Source organism: Carcharhinus amblyrhynchos, chromosome 9 (assembly GCF_965287045.1).
Source record: "Carcharhinus amblyrhynchos chromosome 9, sCarAmb.v2.hapA, whole genome shotgun sequence".
NCBI classification, from domain to species: Eukaryota; Metazoa; Chordata; class Chondrichthyes; order Carcharhiniformes; family Carcharhinidae; genus Carcharhinus; species Carcharhinus amblyrhynchos.
Window position 1 is genome coordinate 74,384,009 of NC_137332.1, and position 19,731 is coordinate 74,403,739.

A 19,731-nucleotide genomic window follows, 5' to 3' on the forward strand; every position below is an offset into this window, starting at 1 on the left:
AGCTATCCGCAAGTGAGGGGCTATACTAAACTCTACTAGACTAAACCACTACTGGCAGGGAGTAGAGACTAACGGACCCAGAGATTTCAGTCCAAAGCCCGCTAACTCTATTTAAAATGCCTGCAAATTAGAACTTGCTTACATTATGTAGCTCCGCATTGATTTCAGGCAACAGCGCCAGAAATGTGGCTGCCGGACATGCGTGGAGGCTGTAGCACCCAGTAGGGAGCTCGCAAAATGGCCTCCACTTAAGTCTCCCAGCCTACTGTGCTACATAAACAGTGCAGGGGGATGGGAGAATCACCCCTCTTATCATAGTGTATTTCAAGTTTTCAGAATATTATGAGGAATTGATATGGTAGATAAAGGGAAACACCTTCCATTGGTTGGGGTTACAAGAACAAGAGATTTTAGCCTAAAGGGTAAACTAGTTCTTTTAAGAGTAAAGTTTGGAAACATTTCTATAGCCAGCGAGAGATAGAGGAACAAATATATAGGCAGATTTTGGCACGGTGTAAAAGTAACAGAGTTGTTGTGGTGGGAGATTTTAACTTCCCCTATATTGACTGGGACTCACTTAGTCCTCGGGATGTGGATGAGGCAGAGTTTGTAAGGAGCATCCAGGAGGGCTTCTTGAAACAATATGTAGATAATCCAACGAGGGAAGGGGCCGTCCTGGACCTGGTATTGGGGAATGAGCCTGGCCAGATGGTCGACATTTCAGTGGGGAGCAGTTCAGGAACAGTGACCGCAATTCAGTAAGTTATAAGGTACAAATGAATAAAGATAAGTGTAGTCCTCAAGTTAAGGTGCTGAACTGGGAGAAGGCTAATTACAGCAATATTAGGCAGAAAAAAAATGTAGCTTGGAAGCAGATGTTGAGGCAAATTAACATCTGGCGTGTGGGAGGCTTTCAAGTTTAAGTTGATAGGGATTCAGCACTGGCACGTTCCTGTAAGGATGAAGGTTAAGTATGGCGAGTTTTGGGAACCTTGCATAACGGGAGATATTATGAGTCTAGTCAAAGAGAAAAAGGAAGCATTTGCCAAGGCTAGGAGGCTGGGAACACATGAAGCAAGTGTGGAATATAAGGAAAGTAGAAAGAAACTTAAGTAAGGAGGGCTAAAAGGATCACGAAAAGTCATTGGCCAGCAGGATGAAGGAAAATCCCAAGGCTTTTAATCATATATAAAGAGCAAGAGGCTAGACAGGGGAAGGATTGGCCCATTCAAGGACAGAGGAAAGAATATACGCGCGGAACCAGAGGAAATAGGTAAGGTATTAAATGAGTACTTTGCATCAGTATTCATCGAAGAGCAGGACTTGGTGGATGATGAGTCTGGGGAAGGGTGTATAGGTAGTTTGAGTCACGTTGAGATCAAAAAGGAGGACGTATTAGGGTTCTTGAGAAACATCATGCTAGATGAGGCTCCAAGGCCTAATGGGATATATCCGAGAATACTGAGCGAGGCAAGGGAGGAAATTGCTGGGACCTTGAGAGAAATCTTGTATCCTCACTGGCTACAGGGGAGGTCCCAGAGGATTGGAGAATAGCCAATGTTGTTCCTTTGTTTAAGAAGGGTAGCAAGAATAATCCAGTTAATATAGGCGGGTGAGCCTTGTGTCAGTAGTAGGGAAATTATTGGAGAGGATACTTTGAGGCAGGATTTACTCCCACATGGAAATAAGTAGACGTATTAGCGAGAGATAACATGTGTTGTGAAGGGGTGGTCGTGTCTCACTAACTTGATCGAGTTTTTTGAGGAACTGATGAAGATGATTGAAGAGGGTAGGGCAGTTGATGTTGTCTACATGGATTTCAGTAAGGCAGACTGATACAGAAGGTGAAATCACGCAGGATCAGAGGTGGATTCAGAACTGACTCGGTCATAGAAGACAGATGGTAGCAGTGGAATGGAGGGCTGTGACAAGTGGCATTCTTCAGGGATCAGTGTTGGGACCTTTGTTGTTTGTAATATGTATAAATGGTTTGGAGGAAAATGTAACTGGTTTGATCAGTAAGTTTGCAGACGACACAAAGGTTGGTGGATTTGCAGATAGCGATGAGGACCATCTGAGGATGCAGCAGAATATAGATTGGTTAGAGGCTTGGGCAGAGAGATGGCCAACAGAGTTTAATCTGGATAAATGTAAGATAATGCATTTTGGAAGGTCGAATACAAATAGAAAATATACGGTAAATGGCAGAACTCTTAAGAGTATTGATAGCAGACGGATCTGGGTGTACAGGTACACAGGTCACAAAGTATCAAAGCTGGTGGAGAAGGTAGTTAAGAAGGCATATGGCATGCTTGCTTTTGTCAGCCATGGCATTGAGTTTAAAAATTGGCAAGTCATGTTGCAGCTTTATAGAACCTTGGGCTGCACTAGGAACATAATGTTCAATTCTAGTCGCCACACTACCAGAAGGATGCTACCAATCAATGTTCCAGATTACTCTCAGAGCACCAACTCCTATTCAAATCACTGTAGATGCTCCTGGATGTACACATACATTCTCAACCCACATTTGAGTCAACAGTGCAGCAAAGTGACAATACTGCACAAAATCAAACAACATATTTAAATCAAGATTGGAGACATGATTCATTTCCTCCTCCCCATGCCCCCAAAACTAGAGCGTTATATAGAAGTGCTGCCTCCATCTCCCAAAAAAAATCTGTATTTTGAAAAGCTTTTCTCTGACCTGTTGACTGGCATTCCTTTTTACAATAACAATGCTTTCTCATTTTATCCAAAGCATTCAACACCCTAAATTGGAAAAGATCCAACTTTCGTGTCCTTTGTTGTGCAGGAATGAGTAACAATTAACACTAGCACCAGCTGTCACACCTCCATATATGTCAGCCTGTTTCCTCATGTCTGTCTTACGGGAGAGTAGTTGACACCTGCTGCTTTATCATTCAAAACTGACCATTCCACACATTGTTCTTTGTGGCAGAGATCTTCAAGAATATTATTTATCTTGAATTCCACCACTGTACTCATCTTCCAAGTGTTTAAAATTCTCTGTATGTTGTTTGTCATGAATTTTTGTTCTTTATGTCACAAATCAAGACCTTCAAGCTCATCTCAGCCCCACAGCTGATTGTGACCCAGATTGCCAATATTCCAGTATAAACCTTTTTCCAATATCCAACATTGGCTCTGATTTCTAGCTCTATTATTACTAGTTATTCTGTCGAGAAATGCTATACTGTGGAAAGATGATTGGCATAACCAAATATTTGGACAGTAAAACCTGATTCACAGGTCTGTTTTGTTACTTATCTTAATCTCATGTCTTCTGGATTTTCTCTGTGTGATGCAGTCAAGTCAAATTTGTCGGTTTGAATTTTTTAACACTATCAGGAGTAGCATAATAATTGATTTGTTATTCTACGGCCGAACTCCTAAAGTTTTACATGAGCGATGTGCTCCCCTCATTACAGTTTTCTTCTGGAAAGCTAACCAGCCAGCTGAAGGTGCTTATTACATTGCTGAGTGTATTTTTTTTCAATCAACCCCTCATGTATTTATTCTTTTTTAAGAACAACTTTTAGTCATGTTTCTGACTAAAGAAGCTGCATGGTCTTTTTATGTTTGCAGTGTACAAAATAATTGTGATGTGAAAATACCGCTGTTGGACTGGGGTGGGCACAGTAAGAAGTCTCACAACATCAGGTTAAAGTCCCAACAGGTTTATTTGGAATCACAAGTTTTCGGAGTGCTGTTCCGGCATCAGGTGAGTTACTTACCTGATGCAGGAACAGCACTCAGGTGAGTTACTTACCTGATGAAGGAACAACGCTCCGAAAGCTTGTGATTCCAAATAAACCTGTTGGGCTTTAATCTGATGTTGTGAGACTACTTGCTCTACAAAATAATTAGCAGCGAACACATGCATTCCTATAACTTGTTTTCTTCAAAGATCTCAATTGAGCGTTTTACCAAGTCCAGTCATTGATGGCGCTGAGCTACCCAATAAGTTTGCATCTTGTTTGTGCGTGTGCCAGCTAACCAGCATTATTTCCTGATAGCAGCCATCCGTTTCATTGCTGGAACTCTGTGCATTTAATACACCTGTGGTGTTAGCATCTGTTCTTCACCTCTGTATTTATCAGATTGCAAAGAAAGAGAATGGATCAAAATAATTGAATAAAACATCCACTTCCTCATTTAGTTGTTGTAAAATACTTCCACCAAAATACCATCGAAATGCTTTATTTAACCCCTCATGGGGCAGCGGTGGGCTACCTGTGACCCAAAGAGTGGTGTGGCACATGAGACATTTTGTTAACCATTGCCCAATGTGCAGGGTCACCATATACCACTGATTTCTGTCTGTATAGTTTTTCCCTATCAGTATATCTGAAGTGATATGCACGTAAAGCAAGGGCAAGTGAAGTGAGGTGCATGCTGATTGCAGACAGAGAACCGTGCGTTCTCTCTGTGTCCAAAGTGAAAATAATTCTTTTGTTACCATTTGAAGTTGATAGTTCTATTAATATATAAATGATTAAGCATTTTTATAACTTTTTATGAAATATTCAGTGGATGTTAATTGTATTTAATCTTATTCATGGGGTCATGGTTAGTGAACAAACCTGATTTCTATCTTCCAATTCACTGAGATGGAGGGCCATTTATGTGGCCCACTCACTAGCCTAGGTTGTCCATCACTGCTGTAGGGAATGGGGAAATAATAAATTTATTTAGTAGCAATCTTTGCTGTGAGGCATGGAGGATTGCAGATTTAATTCAAATTTGTAATTAATCACTAAATACCCAAAGATCTCAGGCTCATTGCCAGTCTATGCTGAGTTAATTCATCTCAGTACCGAGAGCAGGTTAGGCAACGTAATTCTTGAGTACTTTGGACTGAGGAGAGAAAGGAAAACCTGAATTTTCATTACTGTCAAATTTGGAGCGACCCCCTACGTGCATACACACAGAATGCTTCAGGCTTGACGCCAATGCCATGACTCGGTCAGTAGTTCTCTCACCTCTTGAGACAGAAGGCCATTGGTTCAAATCCCACTCCAGCGTGTAACCTAGGTTGATGCTCCAGTGCCCATTGAGTGCTGCACTCATGGATGTGCTGATGCTTGGATGATATGTTCTCTCGGATTTAAAAGTTTCCATTATTATTACTGATACTATTTTACGAAAAGACCAGGGGACCAATCCCTGGTGTTCTGATCAGTATTTATCTCCCACCAACTTCTTAAAAAGAGATTATCATTAGCACATTCTAGGTTCTCAAATCTGGTTGTCTGAAAATTGTCTGCCGTGTTTACTGTACAGCAGTGGCTAAACTTCAAAAAGTACTTCATTGGTTGCAAAGCACTGAGACACAGCACAGTGTTGTGAAAGACATTGAAATGCGAGTTTATTTTCTAATGTTGTCTTTACAGCTAGTATTTTTATTATTTGCTCAGGTGAATCTGCACAGTTAGAAATAACAGGCCAGGAAATTCTGAGATCTGGAGCAATTCTTGTCAGAATTTGGGGTTGAACCCAATTTAATCGGTGTCTTGCCACTTCATTGACCTGAATATTAATTGTTTTTCCCTGCAGATGCTGCTTGATCTGCTGCATGTTTCCAGCATTTTCTATTCTTATTTGATATTTCTAACATCTGCAGCGTTTCGCTTTTATATTCACTTTTTTAAAAATCCTGCCATCATTCACTGGCTGCAGAATGCTTTGGGACATCCTGTGGTGAGATAAATGCATGCCTTTGTTTCCAAGTCAGTTGTGTTGTATCATTTAACTAATTTAGATTAAAGAATTTGCTTTTATACAATTTATACAATCGCATGATATCAGGATATCACAAAATGCATTGTAGCCAATGAAGTACTTTTGAAGTGTAGTCACTTATAATGTGGGACATATGCCAGCTAAGCTTTGCATGTGATCCCACAAACAGCAACATGACAATGATCAGGTAATCTCACTCTATTTATTATGATGTTGGGGAGGGAGGGGTAAATATTGGACAGGACACCCCCTCTTTGTATTAGTGTCATGAGGTCTTTTACATCTGCTCGAGAGGGCAGGTGGGACTTGTTTTAACGTCTCAGTTAAAACATTGGAATCCTTTCTTTTTCTTGTGTGTAACTAAACCATTTTCTGCTGCCTCCTCCTCCTCTCTAAGACTTCTGAATTGACAGTCAGCAGAATACAAGCGCTAAACAATCAAGGCAAAACGTTCAAAATCACAAAGCATGTAAAAGGATTAGCTTTCCCACTCTCTTAGGACTGCACTGGGGTGTCAGCCTGGATTTCTGTATTCTGGAATTGGAATTGGACTTGACCTCACACCCTTCTGACTCTGGGCAAGGTGTGTATAAGAATTGTTTTTAAAAGAATAGCGACATAATCCCCAGCATCTGACTGGAATAGTTGGGATAACAAATTGAAATGTTACTCCCTTGTCAGAATTACTTGTATTTTTATGAAGAGCTGCTGAATCAAAGCAATATTTTCAGCTGTACGCTACAGAATTAGATAAACTGCAGTGTGTTCTTATTTCCTCGAAACACAATGAGCCTCTCACAGAATGTGTACATGTTTGCCATGAGATAGCACGTTGTGTCCACTGATGGCTCAGCTAAGATTGCTCCGTCTCTTTTTAGTTAGGACTTTTGTGTAGGTGTCAAGGAGTAGCATCTTTATCCTAAATGTGGATTTCTTTTAAACACAGATCCCAGAAGTGAAAGGTCAGTGTGTTAATCCAGTGTTACCCAATCCCTTTCTTTTACTGTCCATCCAGAAGTAGTTGGATCCAACCAACAATGTTATTCTGTCTTTTTTTTTTAAGTTGACAGTGTAGCATGCACTAAGTTGGTGGGAAGTGTTTCATGGACATTTTTAGGTAGCGACATTAAAATGTTTAACTGCGTTGATAAAGTGGTTTCAACAGAGAAATTGCTATTTAATTATCCTACACACAGTCTGGTGGCCTGCTTATTATCATAACTATCAGTGATGTTGCATCTTGCCTGGTTGTATTTCTTATGAACCTCTGAATTTTATAATGGGTAAATTAATGTACTGATGTTACAGTATTGAGCATTCGTATTGATTGCTTACAGTGTAGCATCAAATAATAGGGTGGCTACTAATAATAGCAGATCAGTTGCTCTGGGTGATTTTCTGCATTAAAAATGCTGCCATATCTTTCATTTGTTAGGATGCACAATGCTCAAATAATCTTTCTTTCATTTGCAGTGATTTGGAATGAATGCTAATACCTTTTATTTGTTTTGTGATTTTGAATCTTTTGCCTTTGTTGTGATTGTTTGGCACTTAAATTCTGCTGATAATGTCAATTCAGATGTGTTGGAAAGGGTGTGGAAGATACACATGGGGGAAAGAAAGAACTGAATATTTTAAAGGGACAAACATCAAAGGTGAAAGAACATCCTTTATCCCAAACACTAGAAATTAAGAACAATCTGTTCACAACGCTGTACACTCATGTTTGTGTATTGTGGATTTTGTGTTTCCAGGACAGAAGTGTGTTGCCAAATGCTAAAGCTAAATTCAGCAAAGAAGCACCAATGCTAACACACACACCTAGAGCAAAGTAAGTAGCATATGTTTAATGCGCTTTAACAGCTTTCTTTTTGCAAAGCTCATAAACTACTTAATGCTAAGAGGATTATGTGTTTGTATTCCCATTATATAATTTTGAAACTTAAAATTAATTTCCTCTTAAGTAATCTCTTATTATCCAACTGACCTGCTGCTCAATTCAAATTGTTAGTTACTTTCTAATTTTCATAGTACTAATTTTAAAAAATTATTTAATTTCAAGCCTGTATCTTGTAAAAGCAGATGTCAATTTCAGACGCGATGCAGGTAAATCAAGAAGGGTTTTGAACGTAAGTTGTTAAAGAAATGTTTGATCTTGTTCAACTAAATAATGCAAACAGCTCGGTTTGGTTAAGCTGTATGACCTGAACCAATATGCTTCTTTTGCTTTTGTATTCTTTAATTTTATTTACCAAAATTGATGGTTAAAAGCGCTGGTTGACCCTTTCTCATGTATTGCAAGCACGCTTGTTGTGCATTTCAATTTCTGCTTGGTTAAAGCACAGATCATGTTGCTAATCATCATCCCTAGTGTTGGCATACTGCCAAGGATGACCCAGTCTTGAGTTTTAATAGTATATTGCATTATATGCAATGCAATAATGTATACAGTTCATACAGTTTTGTTTTGCCATCACGAGGATCTCTTGGTATGATTTCTTTAGGCATTGCACATAAACTAATAAATGTCTCTCTCTTTGCTACAGTCAGTTAACTCTAAGCCACCACTGCATTATAATTGTTCCATCTAAATTGGGGGGGTCACAATTGTACCACCTAGAGTTGTTGAAACTTGCATCTGTATTGCACCTGCAGCACAGTAAAATGTCACAAGGTGCTTCACAGCGTCTCAATCAGGCAAGAGAGGATGCTGAACCAACGGAGAAGATATTCAGAGGGGGCAATTGAAAGCTTGATCAGAGAAGTGGATATTGCAAAAGATCATCTAGGGATGTGGGTGTCAGTAACAAAATCAGCATTTAGTGCCCATTGCTGGTTATTTTTCAGAAGATAGTGGTTTTGTACTGTAGGCAACGTTGTGAAGGGAATCCCACAGTTTTAAGGACAGTTCCTGTGTTTTGACCTAGCAACTTTGAAAGAACTGCAATATATGTTAAATTTAGGATGACTGATTATGCAGATTTTAGAACATGATGAATCCTGTTATGTGATTGAGTTCTCTGGGATATTATGTTTTATCTTTGCACTTCTTCCTGAATATAGAAATTAGGTTGAAGTTTGCACTATTTAATAATTATTCCTAACGGTTTGAAATGTACTCTGAAATACTTGTTTCTGGTTGTTGAGTGTCAAGCAGTATATCTCAGTGAGCTTTCTGTCAGGAAAGCAAATCATTGAATGCAGAAGGTTCCTCCTTGGAAATGTTAAAACATTGCTACTGTGCTCATCATTTTTGCATTTTGTAGAATCATAGAATCCCTACAGTGCAGAAGAGACCCTTCAGCCCATCGAGTCTGCACTGACCATAATCCCACCCAGGTCCTATTCTGATAACCCCAGAGGTTTACACTGTTAATCCCCCTGACACTATGGTGAACTTAGCATGGCCAATCAATCTAACCCACACATCTTTGGACTGTGGAAGGAATCCAGAGCACCAGAGGAAACGATTGTAGACACAGAGAGAATGTGCAAACTCCACACAGACAGTGACCTGAGGCCGGAATTGAACCCAACTCCCTGGCAGTGTGAGGCAGCAGTGCTAACCACTGCCACCGTGCCGTCCTTATTTGTCTTTCTCTGCAACCACTTTCAATTATCACACTACCTAAAGGACCCTAATCGTTCTGGAGGAGGATATGAGGGTGGGGAAGAGTTGTCTGTGGATACTGGTACCTAGTCAAATTGCTATTCTGCCTGTGATTGTGAGCAGCTCGTGGCAACTCACTCATTGAGCTAATCCTAAGCACAGCTGAAGTTCTCTAGTTATCACAAGGTAGCATTCAGTGCCAGAGATTATGGCCAACTGTCTGTTATTTAAACTCCCCACATCCTAGTGCAGAGAATCTGAAGCTGATGGAATTAATTTCTCTGCTTGATTGGGATCCGATAACTCAGCACACATCAGACATTGAGTCTGTGAGCTTCTGAGACTATCAGTCATGTGATGATCCATGCATCATGATTGAGTCACCAGGGAGCAAAATCTTAAAATAGTTTAATCCATCTAGTGGACGTGCTGATAATTTAGTAGTTCTTGTGGCAGAGACTGAGTTTTTAGTTAAGTATTTGAAAGTCATAACATCTTACATTGGCATGAGAAAATTTAAATTTAATATTATGGAAATATTCCAGGTTTGAATTTGGAGATCTTCATAAGAACATAAGAACATAAGAAATAGGAGCAGGAGTAGGCCATCTAGCCCTTCGAGCCTGCCCCGCCATTCAATAAGATCATGGCTGATCTGTTGTGGCTCAGTTCCACTTTCCCGCCCTCTCCCCATAACCCTTAATCCCCTCTCTTATCAAGAACCCATCAACCCGCTTCTTAAAAATATTTAGCGAGGCAGCCTCCACCACTTCAACGGGCAGAGAATTCCAGAGATTCACCACCCTTTGAGTGAAGAAGTTCCTCCTCAACTCCGTTCTAAACCGCCTCCCCTTTATCTTGAGGCTGTGCCCCCTAGTCCTACTGTCTTTTTTGAGCGGGAAGAGTCTCTCCACCTCTATCCTATCCATCCCATTCATCATCTTATACGTCGCAATGAGATCTCCCCTTATTCTTCTAAACTCTAACGAGTACAAGCCTAGTTTATTCAGCCTCTCCTCATAGCTCAATCCCCTCAACTCCGGTATCAGCCTAGTAAACCTCCTCTGCACTCCCTCCAGGGCCAAAATATCCTTACGCAGGTGCGGCGCCCAAAACTGCACACAGTACTCCAGCTGCGGCCTCACCAATGCCCTATACAGCTGCAGCAAGACCTCCCTACTTTTATATTCAATCCCCCTCGCTATGAAGGCCAGCATCCCATTCGCCTTCCTGACCACCTGCTGCACCTGCAAGCTGGGTTTTTGCGACTCATGCACAAGGACCCCGAGGTCCCTCTGCACCGTCGCCTGCTGCAGTTTTTCGCCACGTAAGTAATAGTCCTTCCTACCATTCTTCCTACCAAAGTGGACCACCTCACACTTGCCAACATTAAATTCCATTTGCCATTTCCTGGCCCATTCGCCCAGCCTATCTAGATCCTTCTGCAGACTCTCCACACCCTCCGCACAATTTGCCTTTCCCCCAATCTTGGTGTCATCAGCAAATTTCGACACCCTGCACTCGGTTCCCTCCTCCAGATCATCTATATAAATGGTAAATAGCTGAGGCCCCAGCACCGACCCCTGGGGCACCCCACTAGTCACCAACCGCCAATCCGAATAGCACCCATTGACCCCCACTCTCTGCCTCCTATTTGTCAACCAATCCTCTATCCACGCTAACACCCTACCCCCAACTCCATGTCCCCTGACCTTCTGCAATAACCTCTTGTGAGGTACCTTGTCAAACGCCTTCTGAAAATCCAGAAAGACCACATCCACCGGCTCTCCTCTATCCACTGCCCTAGACACATCCTCATAGAACTCCAGTAAATTTGTCAGACACGACTTCCCTTTAATGAAACCGTGTTGCGTCCGCCCTATCAAGCAATTCCCTTCAAGATGCCTCGCAATTTCCTCCTTAATGACGGATTCTAACATTTTACCTACCACAGACGTTAAACTAACCGGCCTATAATTCCCCGCCTTTTGCCTGGCACCCTTCTTAAACAACGGCGTAACATTAGCCGTTTTCCAACCTTCCGGCACTTCCCCGGAATCCAGCGACGTCTGGAAAATAACCACCAAGGCATCCACTATCACCTCCGCCATTTCTTTCAGAACCCTCGGATGCATTCCATCCGGTCCTGGCGACTTGTCCACAATCAGCCCCTCCAGTCTGTCGAGCACCACCTCTCTAGTAACAGTAATGTCATTAAGACCCTCCATTCCTACCACCTTTCCATCGCTAACACCCGGCAAATTATTCACGTCCTCCTCTGTGAAGACAGAAACAAAAAAGTTATTCAAGACCTTAGCCATATCCCCATCCCCTACCACTAGCTCCCCTTTCTCATCCTCTAAAGGACCAACGTTCACCCTAGCCAGCCTCTTCCTTTTTATATATTTATAAAAACTCTTGCTATCCTTTTTTATATTAAGTGCTAGCCCAGCCTCATAGCTTCTCCTACCCTCCTTTATCAACTTCTTTGTCAATCTTTGTTAACATTTAAACCTTTCCCAATCCTCTTCTCGCCCACTGCTCTTAGCTACTCTAAATTCCTCCGCTTTTAATTTAACACTTTCCTTCACCTCCTTCGTTATCCACGGCTTATTACCTCTCTTCCTACTGTCCTTTTTAACCATCGGAATAAATTTCCGCTGAGCACCAAGAAAGATCTCCTTAAAGATCCTCCACTGCTCCTCAGCAGACCTACTTTCCAACGCACTCCCCCAGTCCACATTCGCCAATTCTTCTCTCATCCTACCGTACTCCCCTCTGTTCAAACAAAGGACGCACGTCCGGGAACCCACTTTCTCCTCCTCCATCTGCACCAGAAACTCCACCATACAATGATCACTCTCTCCAAGAGGATCCTTCACCGCAAGGTCCCTAATTCTACCCGCCTCATTACATAGCACCAGATCCAAGATAGCTCGCTCCCTCATCGGCTCCAACACACACTGTTCAAGGAAATTATCCCGGCAGCATTCCAAGAACTCCTCCTCGAGCCCACCTCGTCCAACATGGGTCGACCAATCAATATGCAGATTGAAATCTCCCATAACTACTGCCGTCCCATTCCTGCACGCCGCACTTATTTGCGTGTTAACAGCCTGCCCCACCTCCAGATCATTATTCGGGGGCCTATAGACGACACCCACCAGCGTCTTCCTCCCTTTGCTGTTCCTAATCTCCACCCACAACGATTCCACGTTCTGCTCTTTGGCTCCGATATCATCCCTTGCTACCACCTTGATACTATCCTTAATCAGCAGAGCTACGCCACCCCCTCTTTCCTCCTGCCTATCCTTCCTAAACACTTGATAGCCCTGTACATTCATCTCCCAGTCCCTGTCACCTTGCAGCCACGTCTCTGTAATGGCCACCAGATGGTATCCATTTGTGTCGATCTGCGCCACCAGCTCGTCCACTTTATTCCGAATGCTTCGTGCATTCAGATAAAGCGCTTTCATCCCAGCCTTCACCTGGACCCTATTTGCTGTAACGCCACCAATTGGGACATCCTTGGCCTCTTCCCTTACCTGTACCCTATCCTTAACTTTAGACCTCGTAGCGTCACCTACCCTCGCACCCTCCCCCCCCCTAATTAGTTTAAAGCCCTGTCTACAGTCCTCTTTACTCGATTCGCCAACACTCTGGTCCCAGCACGATTCAGACCAACCCCATCCCGCCCGAACAAGTCCCACCTACCCCAATACTGGTGCCAATGCCCCATAAATTCGAACCCATTCCTCCCACACCAATCTCTGAGCCACCCATTCACTTCCTTTATCCTGTCAACCCTACGCCCGTCTGCACTCAGTTCAGGCAGTAGCCCAGAGACGACCACCTTGTCGGTTCTACTTTTTAATTCCATTCCCAGCTTTTCATACTCCCTCCCCAGATCCTCAGTCCGCACTTTGCCTACGTCGCCGGCACCCACATGTACTACAACGACCGGGTTCTCACCCTCCCACTCCAGGTTCCTCTGCAGCCCAGCTGCGACATCCCGTATCTTCCTTACAGCAGCTTGCAATATGAATCCACTATAGACCATCAGCCCTAGCTAGCCTCAGAATATTCCCCAAAAATTTTTAACAGTTAGTCACTGAACACAGTGAATAGTGTGTCAATATTTCATGCCAGCTGCAAAGGTAGCCAAGTGAATTCTGTGCTGCTGGTTGAAGTATGAAATATGTAATCATTCACATTCATAAACTTACACAACTAAATATCATAATTTGCCATTCAGAGTTGGGCGTTCATTACTTTTCATATTCGTTCAGTAGGTTTAGGGACTATATTGCTTTTCATTGAAGATGATATTGGGCAAATTATTTATTTAATTGAGCTCTGGGGATTTGTAGGATTCACAGATTAAATTCAGTGATGTTTTTAAGTGTAATTCTGTGACAGAATTATACTAGTATTATGATTGTAATCTTGGAGGGAGTAAGGAGCTGTGAGTTACAAGTGATTGCTCATGTAAAAAGGCGACTACTGCCAAACTGGCCCTGATTCTCTCCACCAATCCATATATTGTTTTAATTTTCACATACAGCCTGAATAATCCTAAATTAACACTTTGCAGGTCTTAGGAACAGTGACAAATTAGTAAATATGGTACAATACCCCATGGCTTATTAGATTTAATGCAGAAATGTTTGGCTTACTATAAAGTTGCAAAAATTGCTCAACACTTCCATTTTGAGTTATGTTATATTTTGCAGATCTCGGAGAGGATTTGTGATACTTGTACACTGTTCATGTTGCATTTGAACATAGTGACGAGCTTACCAAAGAAGTGCTATTGAAGTCAGTTGTACTCTTTAATAGCTTGCAAAGGAAAGGAAAACTTGAGTTTATGTGATGCCTTTAATGGCCTCGCAATGTGCCAAAGTCCTTTGCAGCCATTTAAATACTTGTGAAGTGTATGTCTGTTGTCATATAGGAAATGTGGCAACCAATTTGCAGATAGCAGATTCCCACAATCAACAATGTGATACCAACTGGATAATCTGTTTTGTTGATTTTGTTAGAAGATAAATATTGGCAAGACACTAGATATAACTCCCTTGCTCTTTGAAATAAATGCTATGGAATCTTTTACATCTACCAAAAGGGGAGATACAAATTTTGCTTACTGCCTCAGCTAAAATCGGCATCTCTGACGCTGTAGCACCCCTTTAATACAATGCTAAAGTACCAGCCTAGATTTTGTGCTCAAGTCTTCGGAGAGGGTTTTGAACGCACAAGCTTCTGATTCAGCAGCAAGAATGTCACTATTCAGCCACAGCTGACAAGCACTATAAGTTTAAATTTATTTGTTAGTGTTACAAATAGGTTTACGTTAACATTGCAATTAAGTTTAGTGTGAAAATCCTCTCAACAATACTATTAGGAAATGTCACTGCTGCACTTTATTGGTATTAAGAACAAAAGAACTAGGAACAGGAGTAGGCCATCTGCCCCTCGAGCCTGCTTTGTCATTCAAAAAGATCATGGCTGATCTTTTCATGGACTGAGCTCCACTTACCTGCCCACTCACCATAACCCTTAATTCCTTTACTGGTCAAAAATGTATTTATTCTTGACTTAAAAACATTCAATGAGGTAGCCTCAACTGCTTCACTGGGCAGGGAATTCCATAGATTCACAATCCTTAGGGTGAAGAAGTTCTTCCTCAACTCAGTCTTAAATCTGCTTCCCTTTATTTTGAGGCTATGCCCCTAGTATTACCTGCCAATTGAAACAACTTCTCTGCTTCTGTCTTATCTATTTCCTTCATAATCTTATATGTTTCTATAAGATCTCCCTTCATTCTTCTGAATTCCAATGAGTATAACCCCAGTCTACTTAGTCTTTCCTCATAAGCCAACACTGTCAACTCTGGAATCAACCTAGTGGTTCTCCTCTGCACCCTCTCCAGTGCCAGTATATTCTTGCTCAAGTAAGGAGACCAAAACTGTACACAGTACTCCAGGTGTAGCCTCACCAGCAACTTATACAACTGCAACATAATCTCACTGTTTTTAAGCTCCATCCCTCTAGCAATGAAGGACAAAATTCCATTTGCCTTCTTAATTATCTGCTGCACCTGCAAACCAACTTTTTATGATTCATGCACAAGGACACCCAGATCCCCCTGCACAGCAGCATGCTGCAATTTTTTATCATTTAAATAATAGTCCATTTTGCAATTATTCCTACCACAATGGATGACCTCACATTTACCAACATTATACCCCATCTGCCAGACCCTCACCCACTCACTTAGACTATCTATATCCCTTTGCAGACTTTCAGCGTCCTCTGCACACTTTGCCCCTCATCTTAGTGTCATTTGCGAATTTTGACACACTACACTTGGTCTCCAACTCCAAATCATCTATGTAAATCGTAAACCGATTGAGACCCATCTGACGAGGTGGTTTATGACCACTTCCAGAAACAATGTAAACGTTGCTGGATACATTTTCCCAAGGTCTTAGGGCATATGTGACAGAAACACCTGCAGATCATGACTTAAATGAATTGAGCAAACCTGATGAATGGTTTAGTGGACGAAGAGATAAGAACATAAGAACATAAGAAATAGGAGCAGGAGTAGGCCATCTAGCCCTTCGAGCCTGCCCCGCCATTCAATAAGATCATGGCTGATCTGTCGTGGCTCAGTTCCACTTTCCCGCCCTCTCCCCATAACCCTTAATCCCCTCTCTTATCAAGAACCCATCAACCCGCTTCTTAAAAATATTTAGCGAGGCAGCCTCCACCACTTCAACGGGCAGAGAATTCCAGAGATTCACCACCCTTTGAGTAAAGAAGTTCCTCCTCAACTCCGTTCTAAACCGCCTCCCCTTTATCTTGAGGCTGTGCCCCCTAGTCCTACTGTCTTTTTTGAGCGGGAAGAGTCTCTCCACCTCTATCCTATCCATCCCATTCATCACCTTATACGTCTCAATGAGATCTCCCCTCATTCTTCTAAACTCTAACGAGTACAAGCCTAGTTTATTCAGCCTCTCCTCATAGCTCAATCCCCTCAACTCCGGTATCAGCCTAGTAAACCTCCTCTGCACTCCCTCCAAGGCCAAAATATCCTTGCACAGGTGCGGCGCCCAAAACTGCACACAGTACTCCAGCTGCGGCCTCACCAATGCCCTATACAGCTGATAACAAGTACTGACAAGAGATTTCCAGGTTTGATGCATAATGTGCGTAGTTAGAAAGGTTAATTAAGGGAAGTTTTGGAGTGCTACAGTTAAACACTGTATCCAGGATTTTTGTTATGGGGAGGATGTGCTTGGATTCTTGTTCCAGGTCTAATCCAGCAATCCTTGGCATAAAGTGTGAATTGTGCGAATGTTGGTTGTAAAGATCGAACTCAGTCAGCACTGTAAATCTTCATGAAGGAATAAACATGGGTAATTATCATCTTGGCTTGCAATGGGAGAATGGCTACTTTGTCAAAGAAAGAAAGACTTGCATTTACATATGGCATTTCACCACCACAGAATACTCAAGTGCTGTACATCCTGTGAAGTATTTTTAAGTATAGACAATGTGGTAATGTTGGAAATAAATAGTCATTTTAAGCACAGTAAGCTCCCAGAAACAGCACTGTGATAAAAGCCAGAAAAATCTGCTTTTGTAACTTTGAGGAAAAAATCGGTCTGGATAGCTGCCTGCTCCTCTTCAAAATAGTGCTATGTAATCTCTCATGTCTGCTTGAGGGGGTAGAAGCTTAAAATCTCAGCTGAAAGATGGCACATCCAGATATTGCACTACTCTGAATATTACAATGGAGTGCCAGCCCTGATCATTGTGCTCAAAGCTTGGAGTGGGACTTGAACCCATAACCATTTGACATGGAGTCAGTTAAGCCTCAGCTGACTCATACTGTTCCTGGTGGCCTTTGATCATACTCTGGTAAGCATCAATGTCTTCAAGAATTATTTGGAAAGAATGGAAACCTAGCTCTCTGCCCCCCCCAAAAAGATGTTTAACATATGCAGTTGTTTCTCCTATTCTCTCAATGCCAAAGAATCACCCTGCAATATAATCAGATTGGATTCTACAGTCCCAGAAACAAGCCATAGAAGTCTATTTAGTGCAGTATTTTATTTGTTCTATTTTTTAATTGAAATACAAATGTTTCTGAATGACTTCTCTCAGGAACCCTTCAAATGCAGTGAGTCAATTGCACTATAATAACTGTTGATGTGTATTGTGTCATTCTGTTCTGTGTCTGATCCCACAAACTTCAGTGAGATGAATGACTTCCAGGAAACCAGAAAGATTATTTCTGGGACATTGAGGCCAACACAATGGGTTCTTGTGCTAGCACTGATTTAACCTCCTGATATCTGCAGAGAAAACATGCTCTTTAAAGAACACCATTGGCTGGCTGCAAATGAAGCATTCCTGTTGACGTGGGATTTCAAATAGAAACCTACACATTTGTCTGAAATCCAGTCGTTCAGATTGGAAGGCATCACTCATCCTAAAAACTGACAACTCCATCTCTTAATGATTCACCTCATGATTGCAAACATCGTCAAGTGCAATGGTAACTGACCCAAATGGTAGAAATCCCAGATTTCAACTTTGAAAACCTGGGCCAACTTCAACCCATGTCAATGGGCCAGAGAAGATGTTGCTACTTGTTCCACAAGTGGAATAGTTCAAATTGTGAATCTGGTTGTTCACATCAGACCAAAGCCCCTGAGAGATCCATTCTGGTGGCATCACAAACATTCACACTGCGCCAGATGAATAGATTGCTAACCTTGACATCAAACTTTAACTGCTTCCTCAACCATACTAATAAAAAAGAAAATAAAATGATGAGTTGATGTTTCTTTTTGAATGGAGTTGATAAAGTTAGATTAGAGCAAGTTATTGAGATGCCAGTTTGATGCATTATCCAAAGGATGGTATTTCTTAATACAGAACTCTCTCAGTGCTGCACTGAGTGTCAGTCTGATTATATATTCAGGTCCTTAAGTGGGTTTGAATCTACAAACATTTCAACTGAGCTCACAGTGCTACCCAACTCTGATACCATTACATAATTGTTACTTTGTCACTGATAGCATTTGTATCTTAACAGTAAAAATGGAAATAGCTCAATAAGTGCTTTCATTCATATAGACATGGATGAAAATTGTTTCAGTTGATGCCTGACATAAAAATTTTGAAAACTATAACTTAAAGACACATTGCTCCAGGTACATGGAGATTTGTAGTCCAGTCCAGTGCATCTGTTCCTGTAGCTGGCAAGTTAATGAGATTTTGGTCAGGTACAAATTATAGTAATAAAAAAAAGACAAAAAAATGTAGTTCTGTCTGGTATAGGACCCTCTGGGGACCGAGAACACTGGTATTAATGATGCAAGCAGTTTGGATTACAGATCCTCAGCTGTTCTGGGTGAATCGTTGTCTAACATTGGGAAGCCTCATTACAACAGTATGTAAATAAATGAAGGAAACTACATGCCAGGAGCTTTAGTTCATTTTAAACTCAAGTTTATTGGCCCTATCAGTGAGGTTAGTGTTATCATTGTGCATGTGTGTGGCTGCAGCACTTGTAGCCACACTGTGAATCTCCATGTTCTGCATGAATTGGAAAATATTCACATCATAACTGGCCTTATATTGAAAGGAATTATTGTAGAGGTAGAACAACAGAAAGGTTGGATGAAGTTTCAAAGCATGCCAAGCAAGCATAAACTTCAATGACCTCAAGACCGTAAGTGCACTTGAAGCATTTTATTTCCATTGGTAGTATTTCAGTATTAACAAGTTTAGTTCCTCCGTTGCTGCCTTACATTTTATAATATAAGAGAATATTTCCCCATAATTCAGGAGGTGATGGAAAATGTCATCAAAAGTGCTATCAAGCAGAACATCATGGGTAGTAAGCTCAGTTTAGGTTCCACCCGACCATTCGACTCCAGACCTTATTTGGTCCAAACGTGAACAAAATGACTGAATTCCGGATGAGGTGAGTATGATTGCCCTTGACATCTAGGGAGCATTTGATTAAGTGTGGCATTAAAAGATCCCTAACAAAATTGAAATCAGAGGGGAAATTCTTCAATGGTTATAGTCATAGCATAAAGGAACTGATTGTTGTTAAGTCCGTCATCCCAGTTCCAGGGCATCACTGCAGAACCATAGAACTCCTACAGTGCAGGAAGAGGCCATTGGGCTCATTGAGTCTGCACCAACCACAATCCCACATATTTACCCGCTAACCCCTCTAACCTACGTTTTTCAGGACATGAAGGGGCAATTTTAGCATGACCAAGCAACCTAACCCGCACATTAGGAAATGTGCGGAGGAAACCGGA

The 19,731-nt window shown here is 41.7% G+C and overlaps 1 protein-coding gene across 2 annotated transcripts in view; it reads left to right on the forward strand.

Annotated features, from left to right (window-relative positions):
- The window catches only part of LOC145347944 (uncharacterized protein C1orf21-like), a 206,739-nt gene that overhangs the window by 151,335 nt on the left and 35,673 nt on the right, over window positions 1–19,731 (forward strand). For both annotated transcript variants that reach the window (XM_080195932.1, XM_080195934.1), the window contains exon 4: window positions 7,521–7,597. In XM_080195932.1, coding sequence (XP_080052058.1) covers window positions 7,521–7,597 — 77 coding nt within the window. The remainder of the gene's footprint in view (window positions 1–7,520; window positions 7,598–19,731) is intronic.